The sequence below is a fragment of the Phasianus colchicus genome, chromosome 10, assembly GCF_987193195.1.
Source record: "Phasianus colchicus chromosome 10, bPhaCol1.hap1.1, whole genome shotgun sequence".
NCBI classification, from domain to species: Eukaryota; Metazoa; Chordata; class Aves; order Galliformes; family Phasianidae; genus Phasianus; species Phasianus colchicus.
Genome location: NC_143445.1, coordinates 11,621,475 through 11,647,868, shown reverse-complemented (window position 1 = coordinate 11,647,868; position 26,394 = coordinate 11,621,475). Strand labels below are relative to the sequence as shown.

Sequence of the window (26,394 nt, the reverse complement as noted above, 5' to 3'; positions counted from 1 at the left end):
GTCATGAGAGAAAAAAAGAGAGAGAGAAATGCACTGGAAGGAAGAAGAAGTAACGAGAACTACTTTTCTCAGCTAATAACTCCATACCTAATAACTATTAACTGTATCAGCTATTAATGCTACTTTTAATTATTCTTCCACTTATATAGAGTGCCCGTATATGTGTCCAAGAGTTGTCTGAATGTTCAGTCTTACTTTTTTTGTTATCTATTTACAAGATTCTAAGCTGTTACATCTTTAAGTAAACTTATCAGTGAATTTCTGACCCATGCCTTACAGAATTTTGAATGAATATTTTTCTTACATTAATGGTAGACATTGCAGAAAATATTTCACTGTGTTGTAGAATTTGATAGTAAATTTTGATTTCAAACCATACAAAGAGCTCACTGAAATTACAGGTTCAATTAAAACATGGTCTCCTGGGGACTGATAGATGTTAGACCATATAAAATAATGAGTCTAATGATTTTATGTATGATATGTAGCTTTAATGAAGAGCAATTTCTGGTAAAATGTTGTTGGTGTCTGAAAGTACGATAGAATAATGTCGTACAGTCCTAGAGTGAAATAAGAAATTCCTGTCAGATATGCTGCCTGATTTTTAATTTAATTTTTTCACTGGCAGGATTATAAACTCATTTCAAAAACAGTTTTAATTTCCCATGGTTGTGAACAGCAATCAAGTCTCAAAAGTTGTTAAAACAGATCTGTTGACTTGGGGGAAGTTTTTTTTTGATTGAATTCCTTATTTGTAATAGTAAAAATGATGGTAGATGCTTACATGTTAAATGAAGAATTTTACTACCAGGACAGTAAACAAATATGCCAGTTAGAAGTTCCTGAAATTGTCAGGAAGAAGGAAATAAAGACAAAGCATTCTATATGTATTTAAAGATCTTCAATATAGATTTTTTTTTTGCATAAAATTGAGAAAACAGTCTCCAATATCCTACAGGTTTCCTTATATAGAAAACTTGCACTTGAATAACAATTAAGAAAAGTAATTATGGCTGGATATACTTTAGATTGGGTTTGAGATTCCTATATCTAATTTCCAGTCAATGCAGTTGAATTTTCACAAACTAATACAAATGCAAGTATGAGACCAAATGTTAACTGAAAGGAAAAATTTAAAAACAAAATTGCTTTGAGCGTTACAATTTAAGAATCTTCATTCCCTCATATATTTACTTATGTTTCTACATTTCTGTAGTATAGACTGTTATCCCTAAATGTCTGTCATACTTACAGATGTCCCCAAAAACGTTAGCTTTCTAGAAAAAATAAAGTAAAAACTTTACAAGACAAAGCCAGGATTCTTTCAAGTGAATCACTCTTCAAAAAAAATGTGTATCTCCCTCCAATATCTTTTCATTTTCAGCAGAAAGACTTTGTGTGAGAGATTTAATTTTTGAGAAATAGGATTTTAAAAGTGTATCAAATTCATCCTTCATTAGTCTTCAAAAAGTCAAACCAATACATATAGTTTTCTTCATTCTGATAAACAGGTATCATTTGTCATGTGTTTTGTGTAACCATGTCTTCTTGTGATTTAATCTACTCAAATTTTAATTAAATTAGAATTAATTACATCTGCACAAATTCCGTTATTGCAGTGTTTTCACTGTTGAAAGGGTTTCCCTTGTGTTAGTATTGCATTTTATTTCTAATATAAGGTTTTTTGTTGTGGTTCCTTCAGAAAGGATGGAGCAGTTGTTTATCTCTGCATTGTAGTACATGGCATCGTTCATAACGTGCAGCAAAATGACTGTGGAAAGGTGCTGATGTGGGGAGTGGAGTCCCAGCTCCAGATTCCTGAGTGAAATGAAATTGCCTCATGTGTGAGCATGGAAAAGGTTATTCTGACATCAATTGTCCTCCACAGTCAAAAGGCAGATGCAGCAGTGAGTCCCAGAAACAGGCTGCCTCAGGGTAGCAGTGGTTGTAACAGAATAATGTAAATGACAGAAGACTGACAGATCAACAGAAAAATTGACTTCTGCCTTTACCACCAAAAAAATAACTGGAAAGTACAGCTTTGGCAGTTTGTTTTTGTTGTTGTTAGCGCATTCTGTGCAGTGACCTTCCAATCCAAAGACATTTCATGTATCATTAGCACTTCTTTTGATATTTCAAGCAGAGAAGAGAGATTTGCCTTCACAGGGTTTGCTGAAGCACAGCTATTTCTAAGCTACACAACCTCCCTTACCTTTGGTCATATCGATAATCATGAAGCACTTTTCTATTTGAAGTTACTATGGTTACAGCTGAACCTAGTATGTGAGTTACAATTCTGTTGTCATTGATAAAATAGGGTATTTATTGGAAAGAACAGTTCTTGCTTCACGCATAATCAGAGGATTTTGCATTAAAAAAAACTGTTTATAAATACCACAAGATGATACGTTTTTGCACTGGTTATAAAAGCCTATTTATAAATGTGCTTTTAATTAACATATTTTAATACTTTCTTCTTGTTCACCCCTGAACTAATCCATGAATGGTGTGACGGATTAGCAGGGAAAGGAGTCTATAATTAAAATTGGAATTGTTATTTTCAAAGGAAACTTGATGAGAGACATAAGTGAGATTCCTCTCATTTTCTTTACAGTTGTTAGGCCATAAGTTATGAAAGATATTAATTTTTCTACTCAGAATATGAAGGCAGTGTAATACCAGTACTTTATATAATGGTCACATTTATTGTCCGAGTTTCCTTGTTCTTTTCAAATACAAAACAGAGATACATTAACCTTAGAGATTGTTGAAATTTGCTGATATTTCAGAAAGCCAAGGAGACCACATTTACTGCAATGTAGTATTTAAAGACTACTTACCTTTACTTACGTATGAAAGTTCTCACAGATTAGACATGTTACTGTTGTATATAAAGGCAAATACTCAAGTTTTAAATTCAAATTTTAAATTTAAATTTTCAAGTCATCCATCAGACAAAGCATATTGTGAATGTTTTAGACAAGGACCACTCACAGATAATCCATAGATAGGATCTTATTGTACCTAGAGAGCAAGTTAAATTAACTTTTTTTCATTATTGAGTATTAACATGCCCATTCCAAAGTATGTTTGTAGATTCTCATTCACAAACCAGTCAAATGTGATGTTGAGTAAATGACTAGATGACGTTTGGCAAAACAAGGTGAAAATGTTCTCCTGAATTCTTAATTGGCATGGATGTGCTAAAGATTCTGCAGTTCTTCGTTCTTGTGCAGATACCATTTATCGTTTTCATTAATGAATTGGATAATGCAGTAGAGGATGCTTCTTTAATGTACAATACTATGCTGAGAGGAGATAGAAAACACTTTGGAATGTAAGAATTAGAACTCAACATGAGTCTTGCAATAGTTTGAAATCAACATTAAAATTCTATATTTAGGAATAATCAATGGAAGATGAGAAATCAGCATTTACTAGTGAAAAGAATTTTAAGTTTATAGTCTTAAAATGAGTAATTGAGACCAACATATGGCAAAAAAAAAAAAAAAAAAAAAAAAGGGGGAAAACGTGGTTTATAAAAGTATTCTTCTGCTATTCGAAGAGATCTGTAATTAGATCTTTAGGGTAGAGTTGGGAGTCAATGAGAATATGCTTTGAAAAAAGAAAATGTGTTGGCTTTGTAGGAGTTAAGAAGAAGGAGAGAAATGTGTAAAAATCTAATTTACTTGGCCTGCTGTACTTAAATACCAACAATAAGCTAGGAATTCAAGCACTGTTTTTTTTTTCCTTCTATCATTTTTGGAGGAACTATTAGTGTAAGCCCAAATCAATTAACTAATGAGCAAAAGCTGGAAGAAGCAAAGCGTTTTAGAGAATAACTCTGTTGTTACACTAATGACATCAGAGAATGGGAGACTAAATTGGATCCACATTTAGCACATTAAAGCAGCATTGCCTAAATAAGCAAAAATCTGAATATATGTATTCACAGAATATCCTGGGTTTTGTATTGTTTGGGGGTTTTTTGATTGTTTGTTTGTTTTTTCCATTTAGAGATTCTGCAATGCTAGGTAGGTCTAGGAAGGAACTGTGATCATCTGTTTACAGGTTAAAACACTGTGAAATAAATTAACTTAGGTGTCCTTTAAAATTTATAGGACATAGATACCAAATATGAAAAAAGTATCTAAATACCCTTACAAATGTGTGTTTAAATGATTTACATTTCTAAATGAAAGAAGCCTAAATTGATTGAAGGGACTTTAAAATGGGTTGTAAGTATCAATTGTCCTAATCTGGATGAGCAGCCTTCCTGACTATGAGTGTGCTGCACTTAAAGTAAAAGTGGTTGTATTTTTAGTAGGACAGGATACAAGGTTATTTTTTCCTTCAAGTGTTTCTCAATAAATGCACATTACAGATGGATAAATGTTACCATAAGCATCTTAAAGTATGCAAATCACTGCTCTCATAACTCAAAAAACAAATGGCAAAACCTGAGTATTTTCAGCATCCTCGTTACTCTCTGGCAACAGCACCAAAGCCCTTTTGCACAGTAAAGTATGCTGTGATGTTCTGAATTATGCATGATTCTTTGTGTAAGAAGGAAAGTATTTTCCTAATTAGCTGGAGAAGCAAAATACATAGAATTGCTAGATTTAAGGATATTATATATACCTTTGTTGATCTCTTTTAAGTTATTAACCCTTTAGGTAATAAATCAGACTAGACTTTCCAAAACCCATATACTAACACTTGCTTTATTTCTTGAATTGCCAGAGGAATATGAAAATAAGAAACCCACTGTTTTGTCTCCATACAGTGACAGTCCTTGCTATTTTCAATGAGCTGCACGTGGATACAGATTTGTACACACTTCTGTTTGGAGAGAGTGTCCTAAACGATGCTGTAGCTATTGTGCTGACGTAGTAAGTACAGCCACTTCAATTCTTTGCTTGCTGAGGTAATTACAAGCTTTAACTGATTATATAGTTCTCCACAAACTGATAGAGTTTATGCAAGTACAGATATATAGCATTTGAAGTTTTCATTATAGAAATTTCATTCTGGAGTTGTTCTTCATTTGTTAAAGACCAGAATTCCAATATCTTTCAAGGCAATTGTGTATCCATAATTTAATTCTTTCATTTTCCTCATTTTAGAAAGCAGTATATTCTGAAAAACATGTAAATTTAATTTACCACGTGTAACAATCAGAAAGATCAACACAATGGAATAGCAGTACAGGAGATGTAATGACAAAAGGACTAGTGTGATGGAAAGGTGTTACAAGGAGAAAGGAAAAGTGCTCACCTAGCCCTAAAGATCTAGGCTCAGAAGGAAAACTCCACATGGAAGGGATCTCCAGAAAGAGATCCCTACTCTCAGATAGCCTTTCAATGAGATCTAAGAGAGGTGCAGCCAGGCTCCACCCCTTCTGGTCACACAGATGAATTGTCTTCACCTGTGATCCCAGGACTGACTGGGTCCCTTCCCCTGGTGCTCAATCAGTGGTTCAGGCCGGGATTGAAAGGTTACTATACAGCATGATTTCTTTTTCCACCTTATAAGATATCTTGAATAATGCTCAATAGAGACCTTGGACATAGGGCAGCCTATGAAATCTATTATTTTCCAGGATTCAAATCACAAACTGGCATGCTGTAACTCAGTTTATCTCCTTCCACCTATTAAATCTGACAATATTTCAGATGGTAATATTTTCTTGAATTTGTTTATATCCTTTCATTGTCAGGAATCTTCACGCATCACAAATGATGAGCAAAAGTCATTTGTTGTCCTAAAAATACAGATGCTAAGTACATGATTAACAGGATCTCAAGTTAACATTACTCTACATGTATTACATGCTTTCTAGAGCTTTGCTAGAAAAACAAATAATTCTTGCAGATAATGTTAAAGAAAAATAATTCTGTTAAAAAGCAAATTCAGTTTTCTGGGATGCTTAAAGATGCTACACAGCAAGCCCCAAGTTGTTGTCATCTATTTTTCCTAAAATACAGCTTCTTGAACTAGGATTCATCCTATCCTTGAGAAGAACAGACTTACTGAGATTAGTCTTGAAAAAATAATCTTACATTTTGTCTGAAAGACATAAAGAATCTTATACTAGTGGAATTTAAAAAAAAGAAGAAAAAAAATTAAAAATAGCATTTCTATTTATCATTTTTCATCTTCACTTAGCCTACTTACATTTACCTACACTAAACTTCTTGCATTGATTTTAGAGCAAGAAATATTTTCAAACACCGCCAAATGTCTGAGCATGTCTGTCACGTTCAGTGAGTGTGGATGGAATGTGCCATGTAGCGAAGCATCAAGTAGGTCAGACAATAAAACGCACAAAAGGAAAACTAAGCAAAGAATGGAAACCTCAGTAGAGAGAACAGATAGAAAAGTATCCATTAATGCTGCTGTCAAAATGGGAACAAAGCATGTACATGACCAAAACTCTTGAGACTTATTTCTGTTTTCAATTTGGTTTTGTTTAATAGAGACCTAGGCATATATAGCTCATTTAGACTCTTCGTCTCTTAGTGCAAGGTGCACAGACCATGGAAAAGTTAGCTACAAGCAGCTCAAACCCAAAATCTCTTAAGCATGTCTAGTTTTCAGTCACTGCAGTGTCAAAGCACTGATGGATCTGTTCAGCAGTAAAACTCAGCTGCAAAGCAAAAGTAGGAAAAAAACACTATCAGTGATACATGATTGATGAGTTTCTAACCTCTGCTCTTTCATGTACTCAGACTTTGGTTAGGACTCTCTGCCTGTAAACTGATAGAATAATCAACAGGAAGGATGTCTGCTACAAATGCTGGTTATCTTCTGATATCTTTGCTGTACATGGAATATTAGGAACTTTTTTTTTTTAACTAAAGAATCTCCTTTCATTGGGAAGCTATTGTAGTGCCTGTTTATCCAGTGTGAGTAATACTTACTTTGACTTCTCTAATAGATTAAGTAATTTGCAGAGACTGAAGAGAATATATGTCATAATCAGTTTCACATTTCATTAATTTCTGGCTTAAATAATCAGCTTCTGCACAAATACTGCGTTTCTGCAACCTAAAATGAACTTCCTTTCTGTAGCTTTTTAATTAAAGCTGCACTATTAATAATGTCAGTTTCAGTGTGTTAATGCCCTTGTAAAGCAAACTGAGTTTAAATGAAGAATATTATTTTTTCTGTTGCTATCAAAGAACAGCTAGCTTTTTTCTCTGTAACACATACCACTTTTTGGGATGGTACAAACGTATTCATAATTATAGTAATAGGAGACTATTAAACAAGGTTTGAGAACAATATTTACAAATATGGAAAAGCAATAACAAGTTACATTTATACTGTGGTAAACAGAAGACAGAATAAAAGTACACAGTGTGTTTCATAAACTAACAGAATAACCAAGTTAATGTCTGAAGGAATGACTTGTTACAAGAAAGGGGGTAAAGAAAGGAATCTGCTTAAGGTTGGCAGTGAAGGTATGGCAACTTTTACGAAAGCTGTAGGACACAACATTCAATGCAATATATTTTTTTCATAGATTTTAGACCCAGGAATGTTTATCATTGCTGAGGAATGTTAATAGTACTGCACAGACAAGTGCAATTAGCTGTTTGTGTGCTTTGGCACTTACTAGCTGCAGAACAAATTCTAAAAATCATAACTTCAATTGGAGTTGTGTGATGAAGACTGTTGAATCTGGTTGAAAATTAGTAATTCAATAATATTTGGGGGCAGATCTTGACGAATAAACTTTTATTTCATTTTCACCTCTTTTCATTGTTCTCTTTTTACAACACTTGTTGAATTAAACAGGCGCGTGTATTTTGAGTGCACATGCTGTAGCTTTTGCCTTCATAAAGTTTTTGTTCCTTTGCATAGCAATTTGCTGAATAAAGTGTGTAAGATGTTGTTGAAACAGCACTGAATAGCTTGAGATGTGGCAGAAACGTAGCTGAACAGGTCATTAGAATGGAGATAATATATTTAGCAAAACTAATCTTTCTCATGCTGAGCAGTCTCCGAGTGCAGGATGGGGAAAGCACTAATGAATATTGGTATGTTTCCTGCTAATAAATTTTCTAGGAGAACATTGCACAATAAATGCTTCCATTGTAATCAATGTCAGAAGTTTGTATCATCATTACACAAAAGACATGCCTCCATTTCTTCACTGGCTCTTGTGCTGTTTATTGCTCAGTGGACCTGATGGGTTTTTTCCTTTCCTAGAAGAAGTGATAGTATTGAAGTCACCAGGCATTTTACCTAGTATGAATAACAAAACAAAGGATCAACATACAGCACTGTATTTCTTTGGAAGTGTTCAATGGCAGGTGTGATGGGGACTTGGGAAACCTGGACTACTGAAAGGTGTCTCTGCACACGGCAGGGGAATTGATGGCAGGGAAACAGATGATCTTTAAGCTTCCTTCCAACACAAACTATCCTATCGTTTATGATTCTGTGATTCTATGACACTGTGACATGTAAGAAGAAACTGATTTATTATAGTTCATGTCCCTCTCTTATATGCAATTAAAAACAGTTTGATACACCGATGAAGTGGAAATCTTGAAGATAAGATTTTAGAGAGAAGCCAGAAACATGTTCTCTTTTGTCTCTTTATCTTCCAGATTCTGAAATAATCTCCTTTATCAGAATGCTAATTTTCCTAGAAAGGTGAGAAGTGTGAATATTTTGAAGCAGAGAAGAAAGTAATACTGCAAACAGTTTTCTTGTGAAGTTTGACTTGCCATTTAAGTACCTTAAATGATATGCTAGTAGGAGGATGTTTCTATGTATTGTTTCAAAGATTTACCAAGCAATTTGCCATGATAAAGATATTTCATTTCCCAGAATTCTTGGAATATGATTGTTCTCTCTATTAACAGATACAGTTCAAGTGCTATTTTCATGATGTAACTCAGCATATGACACCATACCTGCACGTGATAAATTAACCATCCTTAGAATCCAGACCCATTTTTAATAGTTGTGAAGACTTGAAATGTGTGACAAATAATTTGGAGAATTTCATCTTTCCTTCTTCATAGCAGAGGTTATCCACTAGAGTAGGATGTAATACAAAGAAGACACTCCAATTATTCCATGTTTTTGTGACAGTAGAGCTAGTATTGAGGGGTAAGGTGGAGGACTAATTTATATAGATGATGATCAGCTTTATGACGCTTAGTAAGGAAGATCTTTGTAAAAGAAATTTCATAGCTCCTCTTAAATATTTTCATAGCACAGCTCCTCTCTGCTCAAAAAATACTTTCATTCTAGTGTAGTATTATCATATTCAAATTAATGTCACACTCAAACCATTCTTTCCTGTCCATAGTTCCCACAGAAACTTATATGGGACTTTCTAAAATAATATAGCAGTGGTAACTGAGACAAATTTATTGAAAAACAGTATCCATTTCCAAGGACAATAACTTGGAAGCCAGAGTTCATTTCAGTTTATGCTAACTCCTTCTAAGGCTGACATTTCTCAGACAATGATTCCTGTAATTGCCTTAGGAACTCAATAGAATTTCTTCTGTCACACTGGTGATTCTTACTGATAGGTACAGTCACAATATAACTAATTTTAGTTTGGTTCACATCTCTTCAAAATAAAAGAGGACCTCAAATAGAACCTTTAAATCTTTCTGATTTTAGTTACTTTCTTGTTTACCAGTATTTTTACTTCTTCTGTGGTTTAAATCATATTGTAAGATTGTTGAACATGAGACTAGTTTACAAAGGAGGAAAATGTAATCAGAAACTGGAGAAACTAAAGTTACATAAACACCAGATATAGGTACAAGTATTCATTTTATGTTTCACTTAACTTTTTCACTGTTTTCTTCACATAACAATCCCTTAATTGCAAATGTTACGTTTCTGCTCTTCATCAGCAGGTTTTATTTCTAATTGTGATTTCATGTTTTGTATATTTTAAAATCAGCAGTCCTATGCAGGACATGTTGAGATGCTGTAACAATGCTGCTGAATAATGAAATTGGGAACTGTTGGTTTTGAAAAGTATGATGTGTGTTTTCTTCACATCTCACTAGATGTGAAGCTCCCTTCACAAACATTTTAAGCTTTCTTCTTTTGTCATGGAATGTCCGTGATTTGGTTTCTTTGACCTTCAATTTTTAGAGCATTATTCTGGATAGATTTTGTCACACTTTGATCCTCAAACACATTGAATTTAGTAGAGGAAAGATAGCTGAATATTCTCATCTCCTGATTTTCTATTATACTGCATTGGAAAGTGGACATTAAAAGTGACATTGTGGGTTTCCATATTTACTATCTCAAAACTTTTTGTATCATATGCTGCGATAAAAGGCTTTCTTATACTTTGTTTCAAATTCCTCATATCTGCAGCAAAATGGGAGTTCAGTCAGTCTAGGAATATGGTGACATCTGTCAGCCTGTATTCCATATCTCCTGCTGGGATTTATTAGGAACTGTTATCAAGTAGCAAAAAATATGGTTGCTTCAGGATTGAGTCAAAGGAAGTGAAAAAGCATGTTTCTACACTGCCCTTGTTTTTTAGCCATTTTAACCATAGAGCTTCTTAGTATCTATTACCATATAATTTCAGCTACTGAAGTGGAAAAAACACCCTGCTCATTTAAGTTCTGTTTGTTTCTAACACATATATAAGTGCAGAAGTATTACTCACGCAATCTAAGTAAGTCAGCATGTAATTAACAGTGTAAACCCCCCACACCCTATTCATAAGTAGGCACTTATCCATACACAATTAATAGCTTTAATGTACCCACACAAAATTGTTCAACCTAGTTCATTCTTTTTCAAAAGTGTATATAGCTCATTCATTGCCAAGCACTGTATAGAGACACATTTCTGGCTTTGGAAGTAAAGACAGAAATAGAAGCATCTGTGCTATCAGGCAGAGGAGAAACAGATAAAAGGATTAGTACATGCAGCATTTTCCTCCTTCAAGAAAATAAATGCATATATATTTCTGAGGGTAGGAAGAGATGCTGAAGTGGGTATAAAAGAGAAAGTTTGAAACTGGGCTTGTGAAGGCAACACATGGACTTTGTGAAGATACGGCTAGAATAAAAAGAAGCAAGGATGAGAAAAGACAAGACATGATAAGAAATCTAGATGTGGTATGCTATGTAAATACAGATCATAATGGTAACACAAAAAGCTGTAGACTGTAAACTCTTACGAGGGAAGAAAGCTTGCTCACTCATAGGGATATAGAGGAAAACCTTATTTTACATACAAACATTTTTCTTTGGTGCAATTCTGCAGGAATTTATGTGGTTTTGATAGGAATGTCTGCTTTTGAAATTCTTAAGTAGTACCTGAAAAGGTGCTTATGAAGTGGAAACTGTGAAAAGCACAGGAACTAGATCTGCTAGTTGTAAGAAATGGTGCCTTCTAATCATGTGATGAACCAAGATCAGGAAAGGAGTGAGATTCTACACAGGGATTTGTCTCCAGACACTTTGGAACTGTTGTTACATAAATAAATTTGGCAGAACTAGAGCTTTTGTGATCTCAGCTTAGTAGTGGCAGGCTTAAACAGGTGACGGGAGTGAAACCTGACCTAAAACTTGTGGATCAAAGAGAAACCAGCCCTGCCTCACAACAGTCAAAGAATTGTTCCACTGTACTGATTTGCATGACCTTCAATCCTTGACAAATATCTGGGGATTGTGGAAAGTCTGTGAGCTACATTTCTGGAAAAATGACCAAGCACATAAACCCAGATAAATTACATTTGTGATTATTCCCACAAAGATTCCTAGGAAGGAATAACTGTTATTCTGCAGAAGGGAATAAAATAGAATTTGCTGAAAACTTGTAAGAGAGCAAAATGCTGGATGGAAGCTCAGCCAAACATTCTGCTTACTGGTTCCCCTTGGACAAGATGAATTTGGCTACTTTCATACTGCTATTAGAAAGCTTACACACCAAGTAGCAACTCAGCCAGACAAATAACAGAGTAACTGATAAATTAAAACAGTAAGCAGTTAATTGTTCAACAAGTTACTGAGTGATTTTAAAAGGTGAATGAGGAATCTTTTCAATCTATTATTTCTATAATAATGAAATTATGGTTGCCCATCTGCTCTTTTTACCTTTGAGGGAGGGCTTAGTTCCCTGCTTATTTTGTTGATGATAATTAGAGTTTCACGTCACTGACCATCTGGAACAGGAGATGCAAGCACTGGGAAGCTGACCAAGCTTGCTATTAGCAGAAACTTTAAAAGAGCTGGTTTCCTGGAATAGGGGAAATCCTGCATAACATAGTGGTGTCTTTGCTTAATAAATCTTCCTTTCTTTTTGGCCATGAACCTTACTGTACAGAACAGTTCTGTGCTTAAACTGGGGAAGTTACTATGGAATTTCTGAAAATTCAGTATGGAAATGTACATTTGGGACAGAATTTTGTTAGGAGATAGTCCTCATCACTGTATTTCTTTCACTTTCAAATATTTCAAATCCCTACTTCCAATACTAGTACTGTATTAAAATTCTACTTAGCTTCTCGTTATTACGTGATGAAGGTCTCTCTAGTTATAGGTTATCTAATTGACTCTGTTTTGTTTATGCAGTTTATTTGAATAGGCAGCCTTCAGTTGTGGTCTGGTAAACTGGAATAGATTTCATTAAGTACTGTTTTGGAGATTTCCCTTAGGGATGTATGAAAATGTAACTTAGCTCAAATCAGCTGGGAATGTCTGTATTTGTCATAACCAATCAAATCAGACTAGCTGCAGGTATTTCTGTCCACTTATACACTAACAAACTGATAACATTAAAAAAAAATGAAATGTAAGCTCAGAATTAAGAATGCTGCTTGCAGTGCTTGCAAATCACATCTAAAAGGCAATTATTTAGATACATTTTCCACACAAATGACTGAATTGACATCAAAGCTTCTTCATTTCAAAGATTCCTATGGGAACTCAGAGCTGAAGTACACACTGGTACGAGTCAGCTTTTTTTCTGAGCTCTTCCAGCTGTTTTTTCTTATCCAAATAACCTTTCTCTAGTGAATAAGACAGATTTTCTGAGAGGAAGATAATTAAACACAGAGTCTAGTTCCACTTACAGAGACAACCTTAGAGTTTAAAATGAATGTATTGATGCTATTTCTCTTGAACTGTTCCAAAAGAAAGCTCATCTAGACGAGATGTTGTCTGCAAGAATCTGCCTGGTTCTTATAATAGATCAACGTGTTTTCAAGTCTTAGGAGGGCAGATGGAAGAGGAATATGTGTTGGAAATGTGAGGAGAAGTTCGCCTTTTTATTTACCTGGTACCGACCAATACCTGTTCACTGTTGAAAACCTTTCCAGAAATACAGTATTGAAGAGCATGGATATTTCAAAGGCATAGAAGTTTTGTTGCACCAGTATGAAACCATGAAAATTATTTTATTCTCTGTAAATGAGGTTGCGATTATGTGAAAAATATATAGGAACAACCTGCTTGCACTTTGTTAGAAATGTGCTGCTTATTTCCTGATCCCACGTCCATGAACTCTCCACAAGCTGTGTGCTAGTTTTATTTCAATTCTATCATTCTAACCTGCTCTAAATTTTATTTTTCATTTGACTAGTAGCAGCATCAGGTAAACTGTTTCCAGCTGCAGGCCTTTATCTTTTAAGACTCAAATCCATAAGCTGCTAAGTCCGTCAGAGTGAAATGACATCACTCCGCATGAAATTCTTTTGCATCTGTACACATGTACATACGTGTTTTTGTTTGCGTGGGGAATCATCCATAAAGTACATCAAAATAGCAAAACTGTTATCAAGTACTCAGTAGTTACCTAATGCCCAAAATATTTTTTCATATTTTACAGAAGACAAGTTGAGATACAGCTTTTGTAAAAATTTTAATCAAATGTAATGTTTAGTGTTTGTTTTTCATACACAGAAAACCTTCCTTACTCCATACTCAAGGCATTATTTCAATTGCATAGTTTGACAATTTGAAACTTCTGTTCTTAGGACTTATTCCAATAGTTACGGAGTTCCAGTCTTTCATTTCCACCTGATTTTTTGGGTCCCAGCCTTCCTCCTTCTCTTTCTTTCATCTTTTCAACAGACAACAGCCACTGTCTCTCTGTTTACCCATTCCCCTGAATTGCATGATCTACTCCACTACTACTGCTGCAGTCACCTGTCATTTTTTCTTTCATATTACATGGATGGAAATTATTTCTAAAGCATCATCTGGTGCACTTATCTGTTAAACCAATCTCCTTCATTCCCTAAAGCCAAGAGATAACCCCTCTTTATTTCTGGTATGCTCTTTGTTCAGTACTTCATTTCTTTGTGAAAAACAGAGAAGAGAGGAGGACAAGAGAGCAATGCTGCAGTTCAGTTCTGAAGGCTGGTGTAGCAGCAGGTGGCAGAATTTGGGAAGCAACAATTGCAGGAAAAAAATTACACTTAAGTTTTAGATGGCACAAGCCTAATGTAAATGAGGTCTTAGAAAGTTTTTAGCTGATGACATTTGTCAGATCTGTGCTGAAATTTGTCAGTTAACATTTCAGAAATTTTAAAAATTTACTAGATTTAGACATATATTCTTACGGATGAAAGAGGAGTAACAGATGTGTAAATTCCTCTTTCCTTTTCTGAGGAGAGAAAAGTCTAGCTCAGGCAAGGATTTTGTCAAACACAGACAAAAAAAAATGTAATTGCTCTATACTGCTTTTGCAAAATGACTAGATTTCTTCTGCAGCAATTTAAAAATAACAAAGTCTTTCTGAAAAGTGTGAATGCAACAAGGAAATGTATTCTAAACAATATCAGTTTGACAAAGTCACAAACCAGGAAAAACCAATGCCCAGTTAAAATAAGGGTATTGCTTGGCATGCTGCAGGTATGAACTAGGCTGAAAGATGTCAGACAGTCAGGGTGGCAGTGGTGAAGATGTCTCTGAGAGACTCCAGCATGACAAAACTCAATGGTTTCTACACTGTTTAGGGAAATGGGACTTAGGAAGTGCTGCAAAGACCATTGTATCAAGGAAAAAAATCTAGTCTTATCAGTTTCCTCTTAATGTGTTAGGTACTTTGATGTTCTCCAACTAATTGCTAATTACAATGATCTATATATTTTGAATGTAATATCCATATGCATATGTTATTTATAGTTCTAATGAAATTTCAATACATTTCTGAGGAGGCCTAGTAACATGAACAGGGAATCCAGATGACCTAAGGGCTGGAGCACCTCTTCTATGAAGAAAGGTTGAGGGAGTTGGGATTGGTTAGCTTAGAGAGGAGAAGACCGACCTCACTGCAGCCTTCCAGTACTTAAAGGGAGCTTACAAGCTGGAGGAAGACTATCTTTTTACATGGTCTGATAGTGGTGGTACAAGGGAGAAAGGCTTTAAACTAAAAGAGTGGCGAGTTAGGTTAGACATTAGGAAGAAATTTTTAACTCAGAGAGTGATGAGGCACTGGCAATACTGCCCAGATTGCTGTGGACGCCCTGTCTCTGAAGGCATTCACGGCTAAGTTGGATGGAGCCCTGGCAGTTTAAGCTGGTTGGGGGCAGCCAGCCTGTGGCAAGGGGGTTGAAACTGGGTGATCTTTAAGGCCTCCTCCAATCTAAGCTGTTCTATGATTCTATCATGATTCTACGACATTAGAATTTGGATTTGAAGAATAAATTTTAAATACGACAACTCTGAACAAAAAAGCATTCCAACAATTTATTGATTAAATGGATATGCCCTGTTCTTAACTAATTTCTCCATTACAAAATTTCACAGAAGTGAAATCATTTTTAAACACAGTATTTTCATTTTGTATTTCCATTCATTGCTTTCTTATACTCACTTAAAAAAAAAAATCAGTTTCTTTTTCCTTTTCTACATTGTTCTACTAATATAGAGCAAACACAACAAGAAATGATAGCAAGAGAGATAAGAATAAGAGCATGCATAGCAAACAACTGTTCTCTGCTTCAAACAGAAAACTAGAAAATGGTTATGGATAGATGGAAATATTCCTGACGAAAATACTTGCATCTCCTGAGCCACTTTCATGCTATATTTTTTATTACAGTATTTTATTCCTATATAATGATGGTAAATATATGTTAGGACTATGTTAAGATTCTTGCTTGCAGCTCTTTGTTCTATTTCTAGAGTTAGCATGACTGAGCCCATTGCTAGAAGAATGTTTCCACTGTGTATTTTTACAGTGAGGTGAATGTATAAGTTTGTGAGGAAAGACTTCCTTATTGTAGTAATTCTGAGGGTGATAAAGCTAGTGAAATTACTTTCATTTTAATTAATAGCTATATTTAAGTGTCACAAAACTGCCAGTCTGGGAAAAAATGGTGGCAAATAGTGTGTTGTAATAAATATTTAGGTGTAAATCCATGGAATCTTTACAAGTCAAGAAGCAAAAATTGTTTGGTTGTGTATCATTTCTGTGAGATTCATCCACATTGGGTCAAAGCCACAGATAATAAGCAGGGATATTAATTTTAAACCAAGGGAGATCTTCCTTAACTCTTTAAATCTTGTGGTTAAGGAATAGTTCAGACGTGTCCAAAAGCTATAGCATAAGCACTTATACATATTGCATGGCTGTGGAGAGCCAGCTACAATTCAGAATGGGTTCAGCCAAAGTGGTCTTTTGCAACTCCAGGCAAGGAGAAAGGAAAAAAAAAAAAACTGATTCAAAGCCACTGTTCAACTGTACTTCATCCAGCCCACCTCCTATACTCTGTCAGACTATACAGTTTGTCTCTAAACTCTTGCTCATGTTTTGAGTAACTAATTCCTACTCCAGTCAGCATGTGCTAGAAACAAAAGTCCACACTTTTTTTTTTCATTTTGAATAAGTTCAGAGTTATTCCTCTATCACATCCTCAGAAGTTCTCTCATCTTTTTTTTTTCTCTAGAGGGACTTGAATGGACTATACCTAACCAATACTGAGCAGTTTTCCCAAATCTATCATTACTTGTGCTGGAACTGGCTGGATTAGACCTTCCTTGTCTCATGATTTTGAGTTAATATACTGTGTCCAACATTAAATGTGATTTTAAAAAACTTCAGGATACAGAGTGGTAAGACAATAAATATGTAAGGTTGTAATTTAAACATTTCTACCATGGCTTGGATTTTTTCTTTCTTTTTTTTAAGTTGCAAATACCAAAAAGCTTAGTGTATTTTCAGAAAGGTAAGCAAGGAGAGTTTCAGGTCTACCTTGCTTCTACAGAATTATTACCATCATTCTCTGTTCAAGGCTTACCAGCTACTGTAGCAACTGAAGTGCATTTCCCTCTGCTTCGTTCTATTCATTTGCTATATTTGGTTCACAAGCAGAGCCCTACAATGCAAAATATCCCTAAATCTCTGTCCTCATATATCAAGACGACAAAACATGTAACATGTTTCTGACATTATTACTGCCAACATCAAAGCATGCAGTTTACATCTGGATTTATTATAGACTTTCTCATGATAACAGCTGCATTTCTTGTCTTCACTTGGACACATTTTTTAAAATGAAAATTGCCATGGCAACAACTGCAACCATTTATTATAAAGCAAAAGAAGTGGAACTAATATCTGTGAGAAAAGCTCTGTTATCAAGATAGTACTTCATTCAGATATCAGAGTCATTTTTCCCTAGTCTTTTAATTTTTATTTTTTTTTAAATATAGAAAATATTTTCAGTAATGAAATGTAGGTGGGATTGAACAGCTCAGGCGATTATAAAGATTTTCTTCTTTAGATTACTGGCTCATCTCAAATCCAGATTAGCAAGAGCCCAAAATTATCATCTGTTTGGTGAGGCCTTGAAAAAAATGGATAGGGTACCAAGGTTTGAAAATCTCATTCCCATAACAGCTATGATCTCAGCTGCAGCATAGAGACAGCAAACAGTACATATGAAGGGTATGTATTCACTGAGAGAAAAAGAATTTTATCCATCCTTGAAACACACTAATATCTAATGTAAAGGAATATTTCATAGGTAGTTTGAAGTATTAACACAAAATAGTTCAAAATGAGCTATGCTTCAAGACATTCATTCATATCAGTTGCAACCTGCTGTTAATGGACTACAAGCTCCCCTACTGGAAAACAGCTGAAAAGTATTGCTCCAAATCTCAAGCTACATGCTGTGCCAAGTCAGGATTGAGGTATGGTAACCCAGTGTGTGATCCAGGTGCCTTAGGAATCACAAAACCCATCTTCTTTGCATGATTCCAAAATAAAGAAAAAGGTTTTTTTTGTTTTTTTTGTTTTTTTTTTTACATTAAAGCTAGGGAGGCACTAGCATGGGTTGCCCAGAGAGGAGGTGGAAGCTCCTTCCCTGGAGACATTCAAGGTCAGGCTGCACCAGGCTCTGAGCAACCTAATTTAGCTGTTGGTGCCTCTGTTCATTGCAAAGGAGTTGGACTAGATGGCCTTTAAAGGTTCCTTCCAACTCAAACCTTTCTGTGATTCTACTGCTACAAGCAACAGACTATCCAGACACTCCAGCAGCTATGCTCATTCTAAAATGCTATTTAGGATAGCATTTTCATCAAGAACTGTAGCTTACAGAGCTCTTAACAGACAAGAAATGAAATACCCATACTTCACTGCTTACTTTAAAAAAAATCTAGATTTTCTTTGAACAAAGATGATTGCTTAATCTAGATTTATTCAAGTACTTCTGTGTCAAAGACAGTTTATCTCAGGGAGGTAACATAAAGGAAAACTGGAGGAAACAAAATTACTTCTACTGTTACTGAGATAAATTTACCAAAGAAAATCTACCTCTGAAGAATGGATTTCTTTCTTGCTTTATTCATACAGAGGAGAGAAGTAGTTGAAGAACAGGCTACTGTTTATTCCCAAGCTGAGAAGCACTGAGCACTTAGAATCTCATGCTTTCTTTGTGTTCACTGAGCTGCACATCTCCTGTGAACTTGGAGTGCTGTCTGGGAGGAAAAGTTGGACTCATCATCCCAGAACACACCAATATCATAAGCAGAAGCCAAAGAAGAGAAACACTCTGAGTAGTGAATATGAACATACTGCATATGTTCTTTCATTGTTCAGCTAGCAATCTGAAAGTGCCTCTCGATCCTTCATTCACATTCATGCAAGAGGATTTCCAAGCTGCTACAATATTAAAATGTGCATTTCTGACAGATAAGAACTTGCTATTACTACAAATGGAAGGCTGCTATACATCCCTCAGTGCATTGCAGACGGATGAAGTGAGTTCTGCAACAATGTTATGACAATGAGTCAAACCCTAAATGAAGCTAACATTGTCTGCATAAAATAAACATCATTTTCTGTTATTTCAGCTTTAAGCATCTCCTGAGCAAAATCATGGACTGTGTGATTCTAAGAAAGAAAATTACAGTTCAGTAATTTTATCATTTATCATGGCTAGCCAGCCTCTTTGAAAAGTTTCAAAAAGTGCTGGGGTCATATTCTATTTTTTATGACACTAGTGCAAATCTGGAACAATTGCATTGAATCAGTGGAGTTACTTCAGATGCTTATCAGTTTAATAGTAGTTTGAGGCGGTTTCTTGTCTAGAGTGTTCAAGCAGAATGACAGTAAATTTTAGTCATTTAATGATAATGTGCTGTAGCATTCTAATGTATCACTTCATATAGGCAACAATCAGACTGTATCATTTTACCAACAGGAAGGTAGAGTTTAACTGGCATAGATGAATATCATATTTATTTGCAAGAGTGCAGTCACTGTAAAAGACAAGGATAGTTCAGTATCTTCATTGTCACACCCTGGAGTTATCCCAATTATTTTAGTACAAAATGGAAGGTTAAGACCATCCATCCATCCAGCAGTCACTTCCCTCGCTTCTTATGGACACATCGGTCAGCATCTTGTTAGCTCTGATGTTTTATTATTTGCACTCCAGGTGTACAGATTAAATTAAATCCAATAGTGTCACCTTTTGCAATTTTTTGTACAAATAAAAAAGTCTGTGGATAGAATTAAGCCTCCAAGAGCACAATGAACTCTTTGCCCTACACTCATAGACTTACAATTACACTTGAATTCAGCTGTTGTCTTTCATAAGAAACATATTTTCACTGAATATCCTTATCTCACAAATGCATCACCCTAGACTAATATAGGAACCACCACATAAAAAGTTGTGCAAATGTTTCTGATAAATAATTATCAACTCCGCTCTAATTAACTTTGGATGCTAGTGGTTCACAGGCAAGACATTGAAGGATAATGCAAAGATGAACAGTATAATAAAGAATACTACGAAAGTAAAGGTCTAGCCACACACAAAGAAAGCAAGTGCTCTGCATAACCATGTTATTTGAGAAATGCAAACAGTTAGATCATTTAAACATGAAATCTGTGAGTGGACGATAACTAATAACAATAATTCTAAGTCAGGGATCAGAAGTGGAGAGACAAAAAATAATTTAAAGTCATGGGCAAATAATAGTGAAAGTGTTAACTCAGAGCATATCTATTTTCCTTAATGGCACAATATATCCCTTTAAATTTTAGGTTCTGCTTTTTAGTTTTTACCATTTTGAAACATCTCTTGGGTATTATTTAACTTTCTGGATGCCTGAAGTTGCTTTTACAAGTATGAAGTGTTATATTTGCTAGATATCCTCTATCAGTCATGTGTGGTAGCTCAAGCAGCATGGTGCAGAATTGTTTCAAATACTATATGGGACTGACTGTATTTCTGTTGTTCCTCTAGAAACCGTTTGGAAGATACTTTCCTTTTTTCTTTCTTGTTAAATCAGAGGATTGCTGGTTTGATCCATTACTGGTAACTTCTACAGTCATCTTTTCTATGCAGAAATACTGCATTATTTTTACAGTACTGCTCTTCTAATTTGCCAATTCTGTTTTGCTTAGGTGTAAGTTTGCTTAGGGGAAGAAAATTCCAGCTCTTCATATGAACATATTAATTTACTTATATGTGTTTCTTGGTGGCTGATTGTTTGTTTTTACTTTCTTCCCATTACATGCATCTTTGCAGTAGCCACTCGAGGCTCCATAAATGGGAGGACACACTTCACCCACTTTGGGGTGGATTATCATTGTGACATCCAAATGAGAAAGGATCACATTTGCAAGCACAAAAGTCTCTAAACTATGTGTGATATCATCTGCTCAAAGTAAAGATAGTCATAGTGGTAATAGTATAACGCACTATGCAGCACATCCCATCTTAGATGAACCACTATCCGCCATCTGTTCTATGCTGATGTGCTTCATTCCTCTAAAAGATATGGGACAGATTTTTTTGAACAGAATTGTCACTGGAAAATATATTTCCAAATACATTTATGAAAATGAGACATTTAGAAGCAGTAACTATCATATAAGAACAGAACATTCCTGTGCCAAGCCTCGGATAAATGCTAAGATATGAAGCCTTTGTTTATTTTACAAGGAGTTTTAAGTCCAGATTGCAGTTCATCAGGATCTCTTTCTATCAAAGATCAAAATAAGGTAGCATTTGTTTTAGATGAGGTAATGGAAATTTTAAGACACTTCAATATATACAATATATTAATATTGTATATTTTAATATACATATACAATATTTTAAGACTTGTGTATATATATATACGTACAAATGTATATATATGTGTGTGTATATATATACAGACACATATACAATATACATGTGTATATATATACATGTATATATTGAAGTGTCTTAAAATTTCAAAACAAAAATTCCAAAACAAATGCTACATTATTGTAATCTATATATTATGTTTTTTATATAATAATATTATACACCTATAATATTATAATATAAATATTGTAGAACATACAGTTCCTAGAAAAGAGAAGTGAGGATGTGCTAATGAAGATTTAAAATACAGCTGAGCTAGGGGTTCAGCATATGCTACAGACCTCTTGCGTTTGGTCTTCTGAGAGGAAAAGTTACTCCCCCCAGAAAGATAAATTTTAGGAAATTAGCGATCAGGACACTGCCACCTTTCCTGAAACAATCAGGGTATTGTTCTGAATGCATGGATGTGTGCCTGGCTCCTCACCTTCATCATCTCTTCCAGGCACACTAACTCTTTTGCAGGCTTCTCACTGCATGTGTAAATAAACTTCAGTTATAAAACAAATTGTTTCTATCCAGTGCCTATGAAAAGAAAAGCAAAAATTTCATTTACTTGGAATTTGATCTGGAATACCACAAGAAAAAAAGAATACTATGGCACATATTCAAAAGTATGAATTTTTGTATGAGGAACATAATTTGTGCTCCTGTACTAAATAGAACCTGATTCCCTGCTTTAATTTTTCTGCTGCACCTTAACATAATGAATACAAATTTCAGGTGTCATAAACAGCACGTTTCTGAGATGTACACAGGTAGAGAACCCCCAAACCAGATCAGATATGGCTTTGGTCTTGAAATAATTCAGTAGTTGTGCCCAGTAGGCCATTACTATGTCAACCTGGAGTAAGACAACTTACTTGTTATTTGCTCTGACTGTACTGCAAGCTGCTGCTGTCTGTTTTATTGGGTCTGAGCACTGAAGAAAACTGAAATACCGATCAGTGTAGAAATTATCAACAGCTGCCAAAAATGATTCCTGATGAGCTAAACTGATCTCTGACTGCCCAAGTTAAGGGATGGAGTCATTCAAATTTTGCAGCTGCTCTTTAATTCCACAGGTGAATTTACTGAGTTACTGAGTTAAATTCAGACTTCATGTCACTTAAAAAGGAGCTTGAATCTATCAGTAAATCTACTTTATGATATTTTATGTTAAGTGAAAATCTAGCAGAGAGTCTTATTTTCATGCAGATGTTGCTTTTCCTCATAAATGGGAAAACTTCTGTTTTACATAAACCTTGCAACAGCTTTACCTTTCTAGCATGCCTGGTGCCTTGACATCTGCCATCTGCTATCCACTTTGGAACTGATAACAAATCCATTTTGAGAAAGGTTTCCACAAACAGTAAATGTCCTAGGTGCTACAACAGTAAGTGTTAGTTTGGTTTGAAGTAATCAAAAAGTCCTTTAACAGCTCATAAAGTCTGGAAAAGCCTAGAAAGGAACAAAGGTGCAGACAGAAAAAAGAAGAACCAAATATGCCATTACACAGAGAAAACTGAATAGAGTGTAATCCCCGCTGTAAGACAGTTTCTAAAATAGCTGCTAGACGTTTTTCTAGAATTAAAACCAGTAGAACTACTACAGCATGTGGAAACCATGCTGTGAGTGGAATGAAACCACAATGTGATGGATTGCAAAGAATAATGCTTTGGACACCCAGAAAATTGAAGGTTTCAAATGCTAACCACTCAAGCATCCATCTGCTAGTAACTTTTTCTGCAGTTCTTATACACATAATAATAGAATGATTGATTGATTTCTACAAAATCTTTGATTCTGGAGCCGTATTTTTCTAAATATTCACAAATGCTGTCAGGAATAAATTCCAGGGAGGCAGATTTCTTTATGCATAAGGATGTACAGAAGACTCATCCTTGTTCTTTTAGTGCACACTCTGTGCATTTACTTTGCTTACTGGTAACTATTCTATGCATGTCTGAAAATTGCATCAAGTTGGCTTTGGAAATTCCCACCTACAAGATCTCCACATATTTGCCTCAAAACTGCTTACTGCAGTGGTTTGCCTCTTCTTTCCCTTAATCATCTGCAGAGCTTGTCTCTACTTCACATATGCTTTTATTGACTTAGCATACGCACATCCCTTCTTTATCTCACTTTTTTACATTTTTATTGTTCATCTGCTATTACTTGGTAAGGGGCTAGTTTATGAGGCAGCCTGGAAGACCAACCTAAAAGTTGCCAAGACAAGGTGTATGTGTCTGGTGCTACGCGTAGAATTTTATATGAAGATTCTGGTTCAAACTCTTGTGGGAAAATGGTAGTTCTGTCTTTTGGGCTTTCTTCCAAGACTTTTAGGAAAACTGTATAGTTAGAAAGTTTAGAGGAACTGTTAAATTCAATCCACTTCTCTGAAAATTCTAACATGGTACAGTGACCTACCTTTATCTGTACAGATTAAAAAAGAAGAAAAAAAAGAAAAAAACATTTTTCCTTCTTAAAAACAACTTGAACTAAATAACTGAATAAACTGAACTGAATAAAGTGATCTATTTTGATTTTCTTAACTAGTAGCTCATGAAATCACTACATAGTTGAATAATTACTCACAGAAGATACCACTCATTCAGCAAAGGTATTTTAAGTAATATCTGAGATCTGTGTATTTTCAGATATGTTTTTTTAATGCATATTGCCTCTGATTCTCTTCTGTCTAATATTATGTAGCACACCATAGAGGCGAGGTACTGTAAGTTTAATTACGGTTTTCTCCAGTGTTAAACTTTGAAATTTTACTTTTTGGTAAAATGATTGAGTCAGTAGGAAGTAATGAAATAAATGGTAATAAATCCTATTCTATTTAAGTATAACTTATGTAGGAAAATTATGTAGATAAATTAGCATGTAGTTTAGATGTCTGGAAGATTAAAAGACAGTGCTAGAGAAGAAAAAATTCAGAAGAATCAATAATAAAGTTAGTACAGGGTAAATGTAAAATCAAAAATAGAACTAAATACTTTTCAAACTGTAGGAAAAAGATACACATGGAAAACCTGAGTTCTGGAAAGATTTAGAGCAGAAACTATAGCTTCCATAATGAGCATATGTTGTGTTATGGTGGTTAAAATTATCACATTTCTGGGGGGCATATTAAGTAGAAAAATTTCCCAGTGAGAATGAGTCACTCCGTATTTGTTATTGAAATAACTACACCAAGCATAGAATTTTCTTTCTACACCTGAAAGCCCTTTTGAAGGGTAAACTACAACCCTAATGGTCTTAACAAAGTCAACGTTTCTTGTCTTAAGAAACATACTTAATAAAAAAAAGTCACTTGATGGCTATAGCTGAAACTTGACTAGTAAACTTTCACTCTGTCAATACTTCTTTCATTTTGCTTTTTATTATTGAGAATTCTTTTTGTGAGCAGAGCCCATAAATTTAATAGAGGAGTTTTTGCTTGATTTTAGGATATGGTCAGGTTACCTCGCTGAATTCGCCGCTCAGTGGTGGTGGCAGTATTTGTGACATAGAAAGTCAATTCCTATCATACACTTCATTAATCAATAGAAAGTCAATTCCTATTATACTCTTCATTAATCAATATATATTAGTACCTACAGTCTCTGTACAATTATTAGAGTTAAATAAGGGAGAATCAAGTGGCTGCTTTACTGTCAAGTCATGCCTAAGTTTTAGTTCTAGGATTTCAGGTCGCATTACCAAATACTTTCAGCTCTACATGACTAACTAAAGTCAAGCCCTTACTAAGTATACAAAATGCACTTAGTAAATTACATTATAGAATTACAGAAACAAGTTGGAAGAGATTGTAAAGACCACGTAGTTCCAATTCCATTGCCACGTGCACATATTCCTCCACATCAGGGTGGCCCCATCCAACCTGACTTTGAAGACTTCCAGGGCATCTACAATTTCTTTGGACAACTCATTCCAGTGCCTCACCATGCCTTTCTCTATCTTTCTTGGAGGCCTCCTATAAATACTGGAAGGCCACTTTAACATAATATGTAACAGAATTATAGAATAATGCCTAGAGCCTTCACTTCTCTAGACTAAACATATGCAGCATCACAGCCGATAGCTATGTCTATCAAAGGAAATTCTGTCTCATCCATTTTCCAAATATATTTATGGCTTAATACAGAACTTTATTTCCTATGGGGTTTAAAACAACAAATATTCAGTAGGCCAGAGGTGACAAACATTTCAGAAGTTATTTGAGGGCAAGAAATTATAATGATCTCTGGTCTAAGAGATTCACAGTTGAAAAAGGACTGTCAATTAGCATTTCCTCTGGGAACAGTATTTGTGCAGTTATATTAATGGGACATTCCACTACAAATCACTTCATTAGTTTTGTGGCAGTGCATCAGCATAACTAGACATATCAGATTTTGGTGATCAGTTATTTCTGTTTCAGGGGATATTTATTCATCACCCATATTTTGCGGTGCCCCATCATGTGCTTTTAGAAACCTAGAAGCCTTTTTTACACACTGAAAATGTGAGATCCATTTTCACATGCCTTCATATTGTATGGAAATTCCTAAATTAATGTAACTGCTTAGAAAATCCTCCATACAGATTTGCATTTCTAAACCTTGTCTCCAGATGGAAGATATCACACTGATGGGACCAGATACTTAATATGCAAGAGCTTAAAATATTCAATGTATTTTAAGAATTCTAAATTTTTAATGCTTAAAATACCAGTCATTTTCCAGCAACCCAAGCTACTTTCTGGAATCCAGTGCCAGAATTTCTTTAACAGTATACATGAAAGACCTACA

The 26,394-nt window shown here is 34.9% G+C and overlaps 1 protein-coding gene across 1 annotated transcript in view; it reads left to right on the top strand.

The window, feature by feature from the left end:
• SLC9A9 (solute carrier family 9 member A9) overlaps positions 1-26,394 on the top strand; it is a 172,627-nt gene that overhangs the window by 38,798 nt on the left and 107,435 nt on the right. Inside the window, 1 exon segment of the mRNA XM_031596281.2 lies at positions 4,787-4,892. Within this exon segment, the coding sequence (XP_031452141.2) occupies positions 4,787-4,892 (106 nt within the window).